Source organism: Cuculus canorus, chromosome 20, assembly GCF_017976375.1.
Source record: "Cuculus canorus isolate bCucCan1 chromosome 20, bCucCan1.pri, whole genome shotgun sequence".
NCBI lineage: Eukaryota > Metazoa > Chordata > Aves > Cuculiformes > Cuculidae > Cuculus > Cuculus canorus.
The window spans coordinates 8,040,141-8,058,246 of NC_071420.1; the positions used below are offsets into that span (position 1 = coordinate 8,040,141).

At 45.2% G+C, this 18,106-nt stretch overlaps 1 protein-coding gene across 6 annotated transcripts in view; it reads left to right on the top strand.

Moving 5' to 3' along the window:
* LOC104060218 (SPNS lysolipid transporter 2, sphingosine-1-phosphate) overlaps nucleotides 1-18,106 on the top strand; it is a 144,840-nt gene that overhangs the window by 87,176 nt on the left and 39,558 nt on the right. For all 6 annotated transcript variants that reach the window (XR_008453132.1, XR_008453133.1, XM_054085093.1 and 3 more), the window contains exons 4-8: nucleotides 3,292-3,443; nucleotides 5,631-5,697; nucleotides 8,820-8,962; nucleotides 10,111-10,263; nucleotides 12,028-12,217. Coding sequence is in view for 4 of the 6 variants with exons in the window: in XM_054085093.1 (XP_053941068.1) it covers nucleotides 3,292-3,443; nucleotides 5,631-5,697; nucleotides 8,820-8,962; nucleotides 10,111-10,263; nucleotides 12,028-12,217 (705 nt within the window). In the remaining 2 variants the exon portion in view is untranslated. The remainder of the gene's footprint in view (nucleotides 1-3,291; nucleotides 3,444-5,630; nucleotides 5,698-8,819; nucleotides 8,963-10,110; nucleotides 10,264-12,027; nucleotides 12,218-18,106) is intronic.

Sequence of the window (18,106 nt, forward strand, 5' to 3'; positions counted from 1 at the left end):
ATTTTGTTGTATAGGTTCCAGTAGGATGCGTGCTAGCCAAAGACACAGAAGAGATCTTTCAGGATAAGAAGAGGCATTAGCTCTTTAATCCTATTAATGGAAATAGAGCTCTAAAACCAGATACAATGTAGAACTGATTATAAATAGTTCCCTAATATTGTTTTAGACTTTGATGTTTTGTCTAGTTGTTACACCTAAATAGCTGTATTGTCTGTAGTCTGGCATATATCATCTCAGAAGGGCAACTCCAGACATGCCTTTATGTAGATGATGCTTTTTATAAGAATGCTTTTATTGCCGACTGAAGTCAGAATCTCATGACTTAAATTTGAATATTATAGAATCATGAAATCATTAAGGTTGGAAAAGACCTCTAAGATGATTTGAGTCCAACCATCAACACAACCCCACTGTCCCTACTAAACCATGTCCTGAAGTGCCACATCTACATCTTTTTTGAACCCTTCCAGGGATGGAGACTCTCCCACGTCCCTGGGCGGCCTCTGCCAGGGCTTCTCCACTCTGTCAGTAAAGACATTTTTTCTAATATCCAATCTAAACCTCCCCTGGTGCAACTTGAGGCCATAACTTGAGAATATTGCTGCTTCAGAGAACGTAGTTTAAATATTGAGCAGGTATTTGGGGTGTGTAAGCATGGGGCAAGCCCAGGAGGGGGATTTGAGGAGGAACTTCAGTGAGGGGAGGAGAATGAACGTGTTTTTTGTTTTGGATGATTTCATTGTGGTAGGACTCTGATTCCGTGATGTTGAGTGGAACCGAGTCACTCATGACAACAGGAAATCTTTGTACAGTTTTCCTGCTTTATGCAGGGATTTTAAGAGGAATCTTGTAACAGCATTATTTGGAGGAAATTCCTGTTCAGTGTTACTGACCAGTGAGCTCAAACTTGTGTCATTTTTATGTAGATATTTCAAATTTGAGGAACATCCGGTGCATTTGTCACTCTAGAGGTGCAACTGGCACTGGCTCCATACTCATCCCGGGTCTGGCAGGTGACTATTTCACCTGTCACCCTCTCTATGATCCAGTTCTGAACCTCTTAAGAAACTAAAATCAGCTTCCAGTTCCCTCGCTTTCTAATTCTGCATGACTAAGTCATTCAGCATGTTATAAATACTGCTGCTCATTCCAAATACTTCTGGTACCTGTGCCTCAGTTGCTGTCAGCGCCTTTGCACAGCGGAGTGGTTTAGCATTGGCTAATTGGCATAAATTAAACTGCTTGAGTCATGGTATTGCCCTTGCTGCACCCACCCACATCTCTGCTATGTATATGCAGCCTACGGGAAATATATGAATGACCTTATATCGACCTTCCAGTACCTGAAGGGGCTACAAGAAAGCTGGAGAGGGACTGTTCACAAAGGCTTGGAGTGATAGGACGAGGGGGAGCGGGTATAAACTGGAGAGGGGCAGATTTAGATCAGACATAAGGAAGAATGAGGATGGGGCGGCCCATCCCTGGAGGGCTTCCAGGCCAGGTTGGATGGGGCTTGGAGCCCCTGAGCCAGTGGGAGGTGTCCCTGCCCATGGCAGGAGGTTGGAACTGGATGGGCTTTAAAGTCCCTTCCAACCCAAACTATTCTATGATTCTATGATAGCAGCACTATAGGCACCGTGGCAGCAAACCAGGAACTTGGACCCACTCAGAAAATGGGGATTGATGCAGAATTTATGTCAAAATAAGAGAAAGTGAAGAGCACACAAAAATATTTGTTTTGTGGGACTACAGGAATCCTCAATAAACTCTTTTCAGCCAGGGGATTGCAGTGAGGAAAACAGTCCAAACGTGTGGTAGGTGTTTTTGCCGCTGATGGATGTATTTCTGGCTGAGGCACGTGGCTGGATGTCTGCACGGCATTTTCCATGTTTGTGAGTGAGAGCCCTGCGTTCTGGCTTGGTTTTGCTGTAGGGCACAAAGTCAGTCGCTTCCCTGTAACTCAGCTTTTCCCCCTCTGGGGAAGGGGAATCAATGATTGCACTTTGTTCTCAAAGCAGTGTCATGTTTAAGGATATATCATAATCCCTGCTGTTATCTCTTGAATGATCTATAGAGCAATGACAATTTGGTGGAGGTTACAGTTGTAGGAATAGATTTCCTTGTGCTTACAGTTTTCTGCAATTGACTTTTAACTTCTGCACTTGCAATTAATTCTGGGTGTAGCCCAAGCTTGCATAGATGTCAAGAACTTGACTGTGCTCAACTATCAGGTATTTAGGCATCAAAGTACTGTGCAGCACCTAGAAAACTGTGAGTGCAGTGAGAGAGATCGGCTTGAAAATCAGGTCCTTGCAGATTCCAAAAGCGTTGGCTGAAAGAGGTGGCGGAGAAAATTCTGTTAGATGAATGATTCCATTTCATCCATTCTAGGCTGAGTGTGAAGTCGCTCTCCTCGTTCTGTTGAATTGCCCTTTACTCTGAAGGGCATGGAATTCTCCGGGTGGTTTGGTGCCTTTGCAGCCTGTGCCGTTGCCCTGCCCGGCTCCAGCTCTTTCCCTTGGGGTGCTCCTCACCGAGCACGCTACATTCCTGTGCTTCACAGTCAAGCTCAAGTCTTATCTCTTTATAACTATGTGCCTCTCAGCTCAGATGGTAGCCTGAGGGTTTTCAGATGTGATCAGTGTTGGCTTGCTCTGCCTCCCTGCTGGGATGGAGGAGATCTATGCTTTCACAAGTCAAGTGGAGTGAGACAGGTGCTCAGCACCTTTGAAAGACTTCCCTTACTTGGTAGCTTCTAATCAAGGAGAAAATCCAAAGTCTGAAGGATTGTATGTCCAACTCTTTCCCAGCCGTGAAGAGCCTTTAGTATTTCATCGGTCTTATCTTGTCCCTTGGTGCACTGGGGTTGGGCTGGGCAGGTATTGCTTTTGCTGGATCCCAGAGCAGGATTCGTTACACTCACCCAGCACCCCAAACCCTCCTCTGTCAGTGCTGGTTGCTGGCGCTTGGGCTGCATCCTGAGGGTAAGCAGAGGGTCCACTGCCTGCGTGAGAAATATCTTCCTGAGAGTCTGGGTAAACGCGCATCATTACTACTTTTCTTTCATGTCTATAAATCTCTGAAATATATACCCTTTCCTCCCCAGCGAGAGGCAGATGAGAAGAGCTCTAGGTTTTAAACAATAAATGTGTACAAGGGTGTGACTTTCCAGTCACCTGTGTTCACGTTTCCCTCTTTCTGCGGCTTCCACTGTTGTCCATCCTGAATTCAAAAAGAGGTGGCAAGACCTGCTAAGGGGTTTTATCTCTTTATTTTATCTCTTTATCTCAGTATTTCTGGCTCCTTGTGCTCTCACGAGGTTTGGTTGGCATCGGTGAAGCGAGTTATTCCACTATCGCACCAACCATCATTGGAGACCTTTTCACCAAGAACACAAGAACCCTCATGCTGTCCGTGTTCTACTTCGCAATTCCCCTTGGCAGGTAAGTGACACAGCTCTGCTTTCCTCTGATCTGGACTTTTGTCTTAGAGTGAGTTCATGCAATTTTAAGTTGCTAACGATGATAGCTCTTCTGCCTTTGGTTGGAATGGTTCAGACAGGAAAAAAATTGTGAGCAGTGACTAATTAGTTGCAGAAATTGGATTCTTTTTCTAGCCTCATTACTACTTCACGTGTGACTTTCGGGAATTAGTGGGAAAGATATTTTTTTTTTTTTACCACAACGGGTGGAAATGGAATCAAAATATTGTAGCTGACTTTTATTAGCATTATTAGATTAAACTGTCATTTTTAATTACTGTTATATGTCCCAGGGAAGTTGTAGATGTTCTCTCCCTGGAAATGTTCAAGGCCAGGTTGGATGGGGCTTTGAGCAACCTTATCCAGTAGGAGGTGTCCCTACCCATGGCAGGGGGTGGAACTGGATGGGCTATGAGGTCCCTTCCAACCCAAACCATTCCATTCCATTCCATTCTGTATTGGTTCTCTGAATCATTGCTTCAATTTGTTTGACATCTAGGGCCTTCTTCAGCCAATGTCTTTCAGGTGAAATCAAGATCTCTTAAGACACTGGGCTTAATTCACTCACACAAAAGTGAGTGAATGGGTATCTGCTTCTATGTGACAGTCAAAGTATCAGAGGTTTCAGAAGGGATGTGCTATATAATATACACATTTTTTTACCTTTAAAAATATTTTTAGTTTAAGCTCAAATTCTACCCAACCCTGAATTTGGCCAATCCGACTGAGCTTGGAAAATGCAGCTAAGCCAACCTTGAGTGACTTGGTAGTTGCAATAGTAGTGGCCACTCTGGTTTAGGGCTATTGCCACTGAAACAGCAATTAGGAGAAATTATCATGTCTAGGGTAGACAACAAGACCGAAGAGAGAAAGTAGTCATAGAATCATGAAATGCTTTGAGTTGGAAGAGACCTTAAAGCTCATCCAGTTCCAACCCCCCTGCTATGGGCAGGGACACATCTACTGGGTCAGGTTGCTCAAATCTAATGATTTAATAAGTTCACACTCAGTCTGAATGCAGAGCCAAGGATGGTCGAGCCCTTAGATGCCCGATGAAAGCAATAGGCAGGCTCAGATTTGGAGCAGTTATTGCCTCTGTCGCGTTCTTTTGCTCAAGTTCTCTTATCAGCTCAATGCAGTGTCTGATTGCTGGAGCAGGAGGGAATCTGTGAGCTTCTTTTTTCATTTTGAATAATGGTGGATCCTCTATTGTGAGGTTGTAGCCAGGGTGGGTTTGCATAGTTTGCATACCGATTCCCAGACCTGGACAACATCCTGTGCAAAAGTGGCATCGTGGGGTCATTTCCTGTCAGGGAAAGCATGGGCAGCAGTTTAACCCTCCAAACTCAGGGAAAACTTCTGGTTTAGGGTAGTGCATTTTACAAGTTAGAGTACTCATCCCTGAGATAAAACTCACAAACATCCCTTTGCTCTTGAGGAAAAAGAGGTGTCCCTCCTCATTGCAGTGGCTGGAGGTCAAGGGCTTTGAGGTCCCTTCCAACTCAAACTACTCTATGATTCTATGATCCAGTCTCTTTTGCACCACTCTTTGTTACTGAAGGGTAATTTTTAGCATGTGGCCAAAGGTCCTCTTGCTCCTTTATCTTCAGAGAGGATTTCCAAGCTTCAGGTCTGATGTTCTTCCACCAGACTCTCATGCATCTTCTTGTTTTTTCTTACTAGCTTATGGGAAATGGTCTCTTCACGGGTAATTAGAACCAAGTGCTATCAAATGGCAAGAAAAGAAATTAATGATTGAATATGGTTTGTATTTAAGGGCACTTCTTAACTGAGAGCTTGAACATAAAATTGATGAGTATTCGTTTTAGTGCACGGAAAGACCTGATGTAGAAATTAAATTGGGAAATAAATTCGTTTTAAGGCTTTGTTTCCATCCACTGTAGATTGAAAGGTCAGCTATAAACTTGAGATCAGTGTCTAAATTTGCATCAGGTCTGAGCATTTTTACATCAACGGTGCTGGGAAGAATTACGAATTAGCCACCGTCAGCTTCGTTCCCTGTGCTTCTTCCTGCAGGAGAAGACAGCCTAGGATGCACAAATGATTGTGACTTTTGTCTCTTTGTTGAAGAGCAGCTGTGGTTGTGGTTGCTCTGATGGACTGATTCTCATCCTTGCTTTACTTGCAGTGGCTTGGGATACATCACCGGCTCAAGCGTGAAGCAGGTTGCTGGGGACTGGCACTGGGCGCTGCGGGTAAGCCACTCTTAATAACATCCTAATAACAGCTGCATTCGTTCTTCAGTGTTAGGAAGAGTTCTGTCACACAACTTTCCCACCTATATATATGTATATAGAAGGTAAAGGATTGGAAATGGCATCGAAGTGCAAAGCAGATGCTTTCTCTAAGCAAATGGGAAAGGTATGCGGGTTTGGCTCATTGTGCTTGTTTTTTTCCTGCCTGAGAGCAAGCATTTTCCAATCACTTCATTATCAGTCAACTGTGATTTCTTCATAAGGATGGAAAGATGCCCTTAAATCAACTCCACAGTCTTTCAGTCCCTTGCTGTCAAGAAATTCCGAGAATGGCTTCCTGCTTTGAGGAAAAAAACACTTCGTTCCAGTTTCCGCTTGTTTTTCTGCCCTGAGACAGTCAGTTTCCTTCTATGTTAACCTCTTGGGACCTTGATAAATGTATTGAAAAGATAATACACACCGACCACATACACAAAAACAGATCCTGCACACAAAGATGTCTTGAAAGAGCTGAGAGGAAGTGGCCCAGCAGAACTGTTTTCTGACCTTTGGCAGGCTGAGTGGCATAAGCTCCCCATGAGCTGCATGCTTTGCCTCTGGCACTTCGTGAAGACAATGGATCTCATGCCAACACCCTTTTTAACTGAAGGTGGTGAAGTAGATGGGTTCCCACCTCCAGCAAACGTGTCTTTCTGAGATACAGGCCGTTCCTTCCCTGTCCATCTGCAGCTAGGAGAGCGGAGAGATGTTTCCAGCAGTGAATCTGAAAAGAAGAAGTTTAATAGCTTACAGGATGGCTACCTCATTCAGCAGCAGAAATACTTTAAGGGTGAAATTAACTTTTGAGTGGAGGCCAGCACAAGGAATAAGAAACCCCAAAGCCCTTCCTCCTGGTTGGTGGGCTTTAATGAGGTCAATGCATTGGAGCACTCTTGTGTTTCCGTTTATAAAACCCAACTGATTAACAGGTGGAAAGAAATCCTCAGAAGTATCTTTCTCTTCAGATGAAGTCTCCATAATCATCCTGAGAAATCCAGGCGATCTGCAAGACTGTATCCCATATGGGGTCATGATTTCCACTCTAAGTGACACATTGATGCATGATTTGAGAAGGCTCCAGGGACACCTTATAGCAGCCTTTCAGTCCTTAAAGGGGCTCCAGGAAAGCTGGGGACAGACTTTTTAGCAAGGCTTGTTGTGACGGGACAAGGAGTAATGGTTTTAAACTAAGGGACAGGAGATTTAGACTGGGTATAAGGAAGAGTTTTTTCACCCTGAGGGTGGTGAAACACTGGCCCACGTTGCCCGGAGAAGCAGTGGAGGCCCCATGCCTGGAAACATTCAAGGTCAGGTTGGATGGGGCTCTAAGCAACCTGACCTGGCAGAAGATGTCCCTGCTTCTGCAGGGGGGTTGGACTTGCTGAGGTGTAAATGTCCTTTCCAATCCAAAGCATTCTGTGATTCTGTGGTTCCCTGACTGTGCAAAATTGTGGGCAATCTGACAAGCTGCACACTTGTTTGAGGGTTGCTTTGGACGGCATGGCTTAGATTCCATACTCGGATAACACATTTTGAGACTTCACAGGCCTGGGTATAAAGCAGGCTCCATTCTGGTGGCATTTATTATGCTCTTGCCAGAAGTGGAAGATTCCCCTGGGGGATGCTTCCCCTCTGTGATCTCCTGTGGTCCTCAAATCCGGGAGAGGTCAAGAATAATCTGTACTTCACTGGGGTGAAGAAGATAGAAGAGCACTTTGGTGAGTGGCAGCTTTATCCTCTGGATCTAGCAGCAGTGTTAGTGTTTCATTGGAGCATTCTGAATATCCATGGATACTGTCCTGTTGGGGGATTAAGCCTTTAGATAATACTCAAAGAGATTTTAAATTCTATGACCCTAGAAAATCCCAGCATTTCCATTTTTTTATTTTTTTTTTTGTGGTCTGTGTATTGTGTTCATCTGTAATAAGGCTGGTCTATCAGATTTCATTTATCCCTGGATGAAGGATTTTCCCAGCTTTCCAGTTCTGAAATATTTTTACCTTCTCTTCCTTTACTTAGAAGAGTTCTGGGTTTGTCATCTTTGGACGTGAAACACCCGCAAAGGCCTTTGTCAGGTTATTATTGGAAGAATATTTCTTTTGAACAGGAATTTCTTTATGAAGTAGCACATGTAGAAGAGATGATAGTTCGGTGAAAATCATTGTTCCTGTTTTCCTAACAAAGCTATTTTCCGTTCTGAGAGTGATGGAATTTCAGTGTCAGAACAAGAATCGTGTCTGTAGATTGCAAAACACTGTGTATTTTTGCCTGGTGATTGCGAGAAAGGACTGGAAACTGGGACACCTAACCCTTGAATGTGTCATTTTCCTATCTTCCAGCCTGAATTTTCGATTTTCTTGGGCTGTCGTATACTGAGGAAATCTGGGGAAGCTGCCTGGAAATGAGAAGGCGTTGTGGGTTAGCTGGAAGAGGGGTCATAAAATCATAGAATCACAGAATCATAGAGTCATAGAATAGTTTGGGTTGGAAAGGACACCTCCCACTGGCTCAGGCTGCCCAAGATCCATCCATCCTGGCCTTGAACACCTCCAGGGATGGGGCAGACACAACTTCCCTGGGCAACCTGCTCCAGTGCCTCCCCACTCTCATAGGGAAGCAATTCCTCCTTATGTTTAGTCTAAGTTTGCCCCTCTCCAGTTTATACCCATGTGCACATCAATCAAGGACTTTCAAAGCCAGCTTGCTTCCTACATCCGGATATCTTTCACCTGGCCTCACCGCCCTCAAAAGCTTCTGCACTCGCTGAGAAACTAGTTGGTCCCTTAGCCCAGCTGGGATTGGGTTTCCAGGGAGTTGAACATCACTGAAGGACTGTATTTAGATGACTCTTGACACTTTAATAACACGAAGAAACAGCCTGTCTTAATGAGAGTATTCGCAAAGCTGCGTGTTTCCAGGGTGAGATAAGAGAGCCCAGGGAACAACCGAGAGGAAGGAGCGGAGCAGATGCCTCAGTGTGCTTACGGATTCTGGCTAGCTGTAAAGAATCGAGTTATGAAATGAAACTAATGTAATCTGCATCTTACTGATTCCTGTGCTAATTCCCTGCTCCTTTCTTGCAGGTATCGCCACTCCTGGGGATGATAACAGGGACGCTCATATTGATATTTGTTCCTGCTGCTAAAAGAGGAAATGTGGAACAACTTGGGGGACAGCTGAAGGCTCGGACCTCGTGGCTGAGGGACATGAAAGCTCTCATCAGAAAGTAAGAGCACTCTAGTAGAAAGCGTGCTGTGCCTCTGGTGCCTAATGGGAAGATCCAGTGGTCTGTGCTGCTTCTGAGCCTGGGAAGTGCCGACAGGCAGGGAGTTGCAGGAGGCTTAGTCTGGGGACCCAGGAAAGAAAATCACAGTTAACATTTTCAGGCCGTACCGACTGCAAAGACACTGATGGATCCCAGCTTTTGCTCTAACCTTTCCAAGATTCAGATCCAAGAGAGAGTCTGCTTTGTTTGGCTCACGCTTCAGACAAATCGAGGCTTTTGAAGTGTCAAAATTGCCATGTTCCTGTATTAATTGTTATGCTGCTGCTGTTCAGATGCTTCCATCCTTTTTCTTCCTTGAAGGAGCTGAGGCAAAAGAGAGAGTTAAATGCCAGAGTAATTTAAGAGGAGAAGACACGTGAAAGCTTGCACTTCATGGCAGGTTTAAATCTATATGTTTGTCCAGCCCCATGTGACTGGATGCACAGCACTGAGTGTGCCTGAGTGCTTGTATCTGTGCATCAAAGCTCAGACTCGTGGGTGTTTGGGCAACTGCTCTCGCTTCCAGAAAGCTCACCTGTGGATGCAAATACCTGCGCTCAGGAATTCACTGTGATGTTGGAATTCTGATGGGACACTTCTGGTGTCCTTCATTTTTAGAACTGCTGGCTAGAATGCCTTCCTGGTATTCAGTGTCAAAGGACTATCAGAAGTGATGAAGGTTAGTTTATCAATAATTCTGCTACATTTTTGTTAGTTCATCCAAGTAGTAATCATAGGGTGGCATGGATGAGGAGGGAGAAGTAAAACTGGAGTCCAGGTAAGCAGGTCATACCAGAGGGAAAGCCCTGTATCCGCGTGTCATGACTCAGTGATTGTCTTCGGAAACAGTCCTGTGAGAAATGTTCTCTTTGAAGCTCTTCTCAAGAGTTGTGTACATTGTTATCAATGGAGCATGAAGAAACATTCCATGCCTCTTATGCTCCATTGCTTTGTACCTTGTGTTACCTCTGCCCCTTGGCAAACAGAGGTGTATAGTAAGGGGAAACATTGTGTTTGGTCACTGAGACCCTGGCTCCTGTGCTGGGGCTCCTGCTTTTTCCCTTTTCCCACTAAACCTTCTCTTGGTTTTGTTTCTTGTGTCTCAACAGCCGCAGCTACGTGTTCTCATCGTTGGCCACCTCAGCTGTCTCCTTTGCCACAGGGGCGCTTGGCATGTGGATCCCTCTCTACCTTCACAGAGCACAGGTCGTGCAGAAGACAGCAGAGACCTGCAGCTCACAGCCCTGCAGCACCAAAGATAGGTGAGAGTCATACTCTGCTGCTTTAAAGAGGGGGAGAAGGTGGTGGGGGCTTATTTACCAGAGGAAACAGGCAAGTCCCACGGAGTCAAGTTACTAGAATGTCTGTAATTTCCTCTAGCTCTTTGCAACAATGATAGGAAATGCTGGGATTGTAAACTTGGTTTTATTTCACTTCTTTTCTTCATCGCATGAAGTCAAACCAAGGGAGAAGCAATGACCTCAGCTCTATCTTAGTTCCCAGGACGTAGTGCAGAAAAAAGACTTCTGTCTTTGCCTTGGAGGATGTTTGGAGAGCTGAGAATTGGATTCCTTAAGACCCTTACTTATCTCATGATAGCAGCCGAATGAGCTGGCAGGTTGGGTGGCTACGGTGGTGGCTGTGATTCCGAGATTGGACTGGTCCCCCTAAAGGCTGCAGGGACTGACCCTGAAGACCTTTATTTCTGTGTGAGGGAGAATTTCGCTGTGTGTCGTTGCTCCCTGTGCTGTGTGTAAGCTGAGTTCTGCTGATGGATGGTGCAGAGATCTGGGAAACTTTGGTCTGGATTGCTTGATGTTACACTGTGGTTTGTTCTTTCAGTCCCAGTTACAGAATATCACTTGCAGCACATAAGCTAGGGAAAGTCATTCATTGTTTTTTGCTTTACCTTGGTGCCACGGAACTTAAAATGCTTAAGCATTTCTCTGGGTGAATGAAAGGTAAGAAAAATCTGCCTTTTGCCAGCTATTTGCTTTTTAGCTCATGAGGGGAAAATAACGTTAGGAAAACTTTGCTGTAGCTGACACTATCCCATCGGATATAAACGACTTGGTGGTCTGGAGTACCATCAAGTAGAGTGCCCAGCGAGCAGTCTCAGTCTATTCTGCAAGAATACAGTGAGCAGAATACACCGCTCCAGTCAGACTGCCCATCTGCTCTTTGCAAAGAGACGTTTTCCACTCCTTGATGACACCTGTATTTTGAGCTGCCCTGGAGCTACTGCAATGCAGTTGCCAAAGACTCCGTAATCCAAGTCCCGCACATACAATACAGAGAATCCTTGACAGCTCCTGGCTCTTTCAGTTCAAATTAACACATTTCAGATGTGTAACATTAGAGTAAGTAATCTCATCAACCTTCTTTGATGTGGTCTGAAAGGAGTTAGGAAGTTAAAGTAAGTTGAAATTCGCTGGTATTTAGGATCTTGTTAGGTTTCCTTTCCCTTAAGCTTCCCAGGGCCTATTATGTCTGTGAGTTCCCCTTACATGACCAATGGGCAGGTTATTACCTAGGGGAGGGAGGGGCTCTGGATCAGGGAGTACAGGGATAGGACGAGGGGAACGGTTTTCAGCTGCAACAGGGGAGATTGAGATGAGATCTTAGGGAGAAATGTTTTGCTGTGAGGGTGGGGAGGCCCTGGCCCAGGTTGCCCAGAGCAGTGGTGGCTGCCCCATCCCTGGAGGGGTTCCAGGCCAGGTTGGATGGGGCTTGGAGCCCCTGATCCAGTGGGAGGTGTCCCTGCCCATGGCAGGGGGTGGAACTGGATGAGCTTAAATGTCCCTTCCAACCCAAACCATTCTATGATTCTTAATTGCAGGGGAAGAGTGCTAAAATCACAAGCACTCAGCAGTGGAGCTCATTTGTTTTCTTTTAAATTTGCAAAGCCAATGTGCAAGTTTCCACCAATCCATTGACCCTAATAATCTGTTCACAGCCTCTGCCCATTTTGGGGAAATACCACAAAAAAAAAAATCTTGTCTCTTCTCTTTTTTCTTTTTTAATAGCTTGATCTTCGGCGCAATCACATGCTTCACTGGTTTCCTGGGTGTAATCACAGGGGCCGGGGCAACCAAATGGTGCCGGTCAAAAACCCAGCGAGCTGATCCTCTCGTCTGTGCTGTCGGCATGCTGGGATCAGCCATCTTCATCTGTTTGATCTTCGTTGCTGCCAAGAGCAGCATCGTGGGAGCCTATGTAAGTATAATCTTTTGCACATGTCGGTCTTGCTTTTACTCTCTCCCCGACTCCTTAGAAGACTGTGTGCATTGTCCCCTGTAGAAAGCCTGAGATATTGATCCTGCTTTTCCTCTCCTGACTGTCCTTCCTTTTGCCCCTTGGCATTTTGGCACTATGTAGATGTGCCTGGAGGGAAAATGATATCTCAACTACTTATCCCCTCTCACTAACTGCCGTTGGGTTTTAGGGCTGGGAATTTAGTGCATGAATGGAAAACTGCCTTTGGGTTCTTGTGTCTATACCTCTATCCATGCCTCTCTTGCTCTTGCCTAATGGTTTGGTTCAGGAAAATAAGGTTATTGTAGCTGCAGTGGTACCAAATTATAATTGCAATATAATTTGTTTGTGGGCTTGCTTTTGGCTACCAATAGGTACTGTTAATTTGCATGACTAAGTAGCTTGCTATGTAATTACTATGTAATTACAACTTGTGTTATCTGTGTTACCATAGCACCTGATGGTCCTTGTCATAGCCCAGGAGCCCGTGATACTCGATGCTGCACAAATGCAGATTAGAGTATGGCCCCTCCCTGAGTGTTTGTCATTGAAGCGTATAAAAAGACATTGGATAGATCCGGACAAATTGACTGAAGGGAAAGGGAAAAACTCAGGCATAATAATCCAGCCCCAGGCTAGAATCTTGCTTTCAGCGGAGAGCAGAAATCTGTACACTGAACAAGTCTTGGGCTCTCTTTCAGTGTCACAGAGAGGAGCCTGGGACCTGGGAGGAGTTTTTGAAGGGAAAACATGAGCTGGTTGGAATAGTGGGTTAATGGAAAGCCCACCCTTATCTTCCACACTTCAACACTCCACCCAGCAGGAGAGTTCACTTACAATTAACCAGTCAACCATCTACTGTGGTTCCTTCTTCCTCTGTTCTTCTGAGTATTTCAGTAGTTGCCATCGTTATCGAGTGAGTGAAAGCTTGAAAAGATTAAGACAGAACCAAGAATGCCTACTGTGGCTCTTTAGGAAGTGTCAGAGGGAGATTCCACCCTCTGGTTTGTGGCATGTTCTAGAAGTAACCTTTGATTCAGTGATCAGCGGGGAACTGCTCACCTCAGACAACCTGTGTGAGGGTGTTACTGGTTGGCCAAGCATTGACTCTCCGTTCATCATCTGCTGTCGCACTCTCCACCTGCCCCTCCCCTCCATCTCTTTGTGCAGCCAGCCCTGTGATTTTCTCCTTTGACAGCCCCAGTGACAGACATGTTCATTTGTGGTTTGTAGCCCCTTTATGCAGAAAGTCCCCCCTTTCTCAGCTGGAAATACCATTTTCAAAAATTTTGCAACAAAAGGTGCTTATTGGTCTCATTTTCATATTTTATTCTTAGTTTTTTTTTTCTTTTTAAGTAGCCATGTGACTCTTGCATTGTGTCAACATATAAATATAGATGATGTTATTTAACTAATCTTAGAAACTATTTATTTTACTATGCATGAGCAATAAATCTAATAAAGAGTCAATGGTTTGCAAAGGAAATTACATCTGCCTGTGGAGAGGATATGAGGAATATAAGTCTGTTTGCTGATGCTGTTGGGCTGGTGTGTCTATTTGTTGCATGTAGCACTGCCTGTCCATAGCCCTAAATACGCTTTATTTGCTGCGGGAAACCTGGTGCCTAGAAAACAGATAAGAGTCTATTTATTGTGCCGATGGGAATCAAGATCTCTCTCTAACATCTAACATCTAAATCAATGAACTCTCTTTAACAGATTGTACACGTGATAACGGGCCAGTGTTTTAACTTTGTTTTGCCTCTGCAAAGATGGGGATTCTTAACTTGGAAAGGGTCAGGGTAGCTTAGATCGTTAATGTTTGTAAATCACGTGGAGTTAGAAGATCTGTGGCCAAACCATCCGCTATAAATTCATATGAAGACAAAACGATGGCACCACACCTGTTGCTGTTTAGAGTTGTGGGTGCTAACTGCACGGAGAGAACGGGTCTGCGTTGGAGCTACCAATGTCTCATAACACAAAGTATTGTTGTTGTGGTGCTACGTATCACTTGAATGGACTTTGGAAGGCAAGTTTCAAACGCGAGCCCTTGTTTTTCCATGCCCTTCAAAGCTATTGCAATCTTCCAGTCCTCCAGAGTGGTTAATTCCCTCGTACTGCCTTAGGAGACCTATCTGGCAAGGTTGCATGGCATAGCCCTTCCTCATTACTGCCGTTTGAAGTCTCTTTGGTCCAAAATGAAGGAAAGGCTGTTCTCTGACACTGGAATTGGAAACCTAGATATGGTGGACAGCATGATAGGCTAGGTTACCTTCCTTAACTCAAAATCCATGATAACAGCTTGTTCTGGAAAGAATAGAGTGAAATTTATAGGTGTTTTCCTCATCTCTGATAGCTTCCTTGACAGTTGTGTCCTGGCTCTTATCTTGAAACTGTATGCTTGAGTTTTGTGAGTGTGAAAGGCAAGAGCCATATTCCGGTCTGTTCCCTCAACACAGTGGTATTTCCAGACCTTCTGTACTGTGACTGTTCTTAAACTTCTGTCGTTGATCACATTGTGCTAAATTTGAAGGATTAGTGGGTTTGGACGTCTCATTGGCTTAGAGCCTTAAACTTCTCACTTGCAAGCATTCAGATGGGTCCCCAGGAGTTGGTGTTCTCTCACACTGAGCTGTGCTACCACCAGATCACCATCTCCCTCCCTGCTCTCTTTAACAATTGAGAGTTTTTAATTTCAGCTGCATGGAAGAAGTGTTCAGTGCTCCAGCAAGAATCACCAAAGCCCTTACATTTTAAATTTTTGGCTTTGTGGGTTTGGTTTTTCTTGGAAAAGACCTGCCTATCCTTTGGCACAATCCCCTTGTCCCTTACAGGCTGTCGACTCTCTGCTCTATTCCTCCTCTGAACACGTACTTTCCCTCCGTGCTCAGTCCTGTCTCATAGGTCATTTTTGACCCAGAGGGCAGCTGCTGTTGGAGTTCTGGAGCAGCCTTTCCTACCTGGAGCAGGTAGACACACTGCTTTTTTCCCCTCCAAGTCTTTTCATACTAATCCAGTAAATTACTGACAGTGGTAGAAGTGGCTGGAAAGGTGGAATAAAACAGCATTTTATATCACTTAGGTGCCCAGATGCTTATATTTCTGTCTTTTATCATCCTGCTCGGCTGCGTAGTCCAATCAGTTCTTATTCTGTGCTCCTCGCAGTGTGTGGATTTCTGTGTTGCAGCCCAGCTCCTTACAACAGCAGTTTGCATATCTTTAGGTCTCACTCTTTCTGAAATACGTACGAAGCGCTGGGTTTCAAACCTGTCTCTTGAAACCCATTAGCTCCATGGCATCATTGGATCACACTACTCAGACGCTTCAACAGCAGGTTTTAGAGCAGTTTAAATTTCCAAATGACTGGAGAGAGATGCTTTGCTTTGCCTTCCTTTTGACACTGTTCCAAGTTCCTGTTGTACCTCAATTTCAGCATCTATTTCAACTCCTCAGAGACATTTTATGATCTTGCAGATACAGCAACTCCCGGGGTGAAACCTTGCCAGAGAGTTTTTATACCAGCTCAGGCTCAACTAGAGAGTTTCTGTTGACGTGGTGTTGGTGACTTACCTCCTTCTGGGGCATCGATATTGCCCAGCACTGAGATGGAATCAGAGAATCACAGAATAGTTGGTTTGGAAGTTCCAACTCCCCTGTGATGGACAGGAACACCTCCCACTGGCTCAGGCTGTCCAAGGCCCATCCAACCTGGCCTTGAACACCTCCAGGGATGGGGCAGCCACCGCTACCCTGGGCATCCTGTTCCAGTGCCTCCCCACACTCATGGTGAAGAAATTCTTCCTTACGTCTAGCCTAAATCTGCCCCTCTCCAGTTTATACCCATTGCCCATCGTCCTGTCACTACATGCCTTTGTAAAAGATGGAATTAGGCTTGCTTCGAAATCATGAGTAAATGTGCGAGTCTTACCATTTCAGAGAGAAATGCAGATAATTAAGATGCAGAGAGATACACGCTTTCAAACAGCCATGGAAAAAGTTTATAACCTGCTTAGGTCCTGCTGTGAGAGCTACTGGTGCGACCAGTCTGAAACTACTTATCATTTCTGGGAATCAGAATTTGCAAACTGCTCACATAAGCAGAAGACTTGAGGGGAACATCACTTCTATCAGTTCATCACAGATGAGCAACTGGATACAAGTGGAGATGGTGAGATATCACACAGCACAGCTGGATTCAGAAGGGGAAACTTCTCTAGAGCCGAAATCTCAGAGTAAAATGAGGCGTTGAAAAGCAAGGAGTCAAAACCGTGACCGTTTCAGGAGCTACTGAGCTTGTCTGGAGGCTGCCTTGTTTGCAGTAAGCATCCCTAGAGTCTCTCTCCATCAGAAACTCTACTTATCCTCATGTGCCCTTTGCAGCAGATGAACTCATTTTTAGAAATCCCGATTAGCAGATAAGGACAGGGTTTTTTAATATCGGTATCTTTTGTCCTACTTTTTGATCTTCCTGTTGTTCCTCTTCCTTTTACCAGTGTCATGGTTAATCCCCATGTTTAGCATATGCCTCATTGAAACACGTTGGGTAAAATACACGTTCAACAATTCTAAACTGATGCACTCTGAAGTTTGTAGGGATCTACTTATAGATACTTTTATTATATAGATTTATATAGAGTTGGGATTGTTCAGCCTGGAGAAGAGAAGGCTCCAAGGAGACCTTGTAGTGATCTTCCAGTACCTGAAGGGGCTACAAGAAAGCTGGAGAGGAGCTGTTCATAAAGGCTTGTGGTGACAGGACGAGGGGCAATGGGTATAAACGGGAGAGGGGCAGATTTAGGCTAGACAGAAGGAGGAATTTCATCACTATGAAGAGTGGTGAGGCACTGGCCCAGGTTGCCCAGGGAAGCTGTGGCTGCCCCATCCCTGGAGGTGTTTCAGGCCAGGTTGGATGGGCCTTGGGCAGCCTGATCCAGTGGGATGTCCCTGCTCATGACAGGTTGGAGCTGGATGGGCTTTAAGGTCCCTTCCGACCCAAACTATCCTATGATTCTATAGAGTTGTACTGAATTCCTGCTGAAGGGGCCAAGTTCTGCTTGCTGCGGGTTACAATTTGTGTGTGTGTTGTCAGTGTAATTTATATAACCTTGAGGCAAACAATGCGTGTTTGCTATATTGAATGAATTAACAGGCAGGGTGTGTGGAGGCTGCATTCAGAAGCGTGTTTACCTCTTTCCAAAGCTCAGTTTAATCCATCCAGCCACAGAACCCCAGCAACAGCAGCTGCAACGCTGTAGTGGGACAGGTTTCAGAGCAGGCCCTGGGAGCCCACCTGGGGCTCCAGGATGCTGTTGCTACATGACACATGGCTTCAACTCCTGTCAGCACCTTGATTCATTGGTTTCTTAGCTTGGCAGGTGACATTTGTGGCATTGTTGTGGCTGCCCCATCCCTGGAGGTGTTCCAGGCCAGGTTGGATGGGCCTTGGGCAGCCTGAGCCAGTGGGAGGTGTCCCTGCCCATGGCAGGGGGTGGAACTGGATGGGCTTTAAGGTCCCTTCCAACCCGAACCATTCTATGATTCTGTGATTTCCAGTAAGAGACAAGTGCAAAGCAGACCAATGGACAGTGGGAAAAAGGAAAGAGGAGATTTCTTAGTCACAGCAGCTGGGCTGTGGTGACTGGCTCAGACCCCATCACAAAGGAAGCAGATCCAGTCACGGTAAAAGGGGATGAGGAAGGGGAATGTGTGGGAAACAAAGACAATTTTAGAAACAAATAGAGGAAGCTTTCTGTGGACCAAAGCGTAAGACTTCCTAAATAAAGCTGACTGTTCCTGGCAGTGACATGATGGTCTGAGGGGTTTGGGCAATCTCAACCAGAGTGTGTG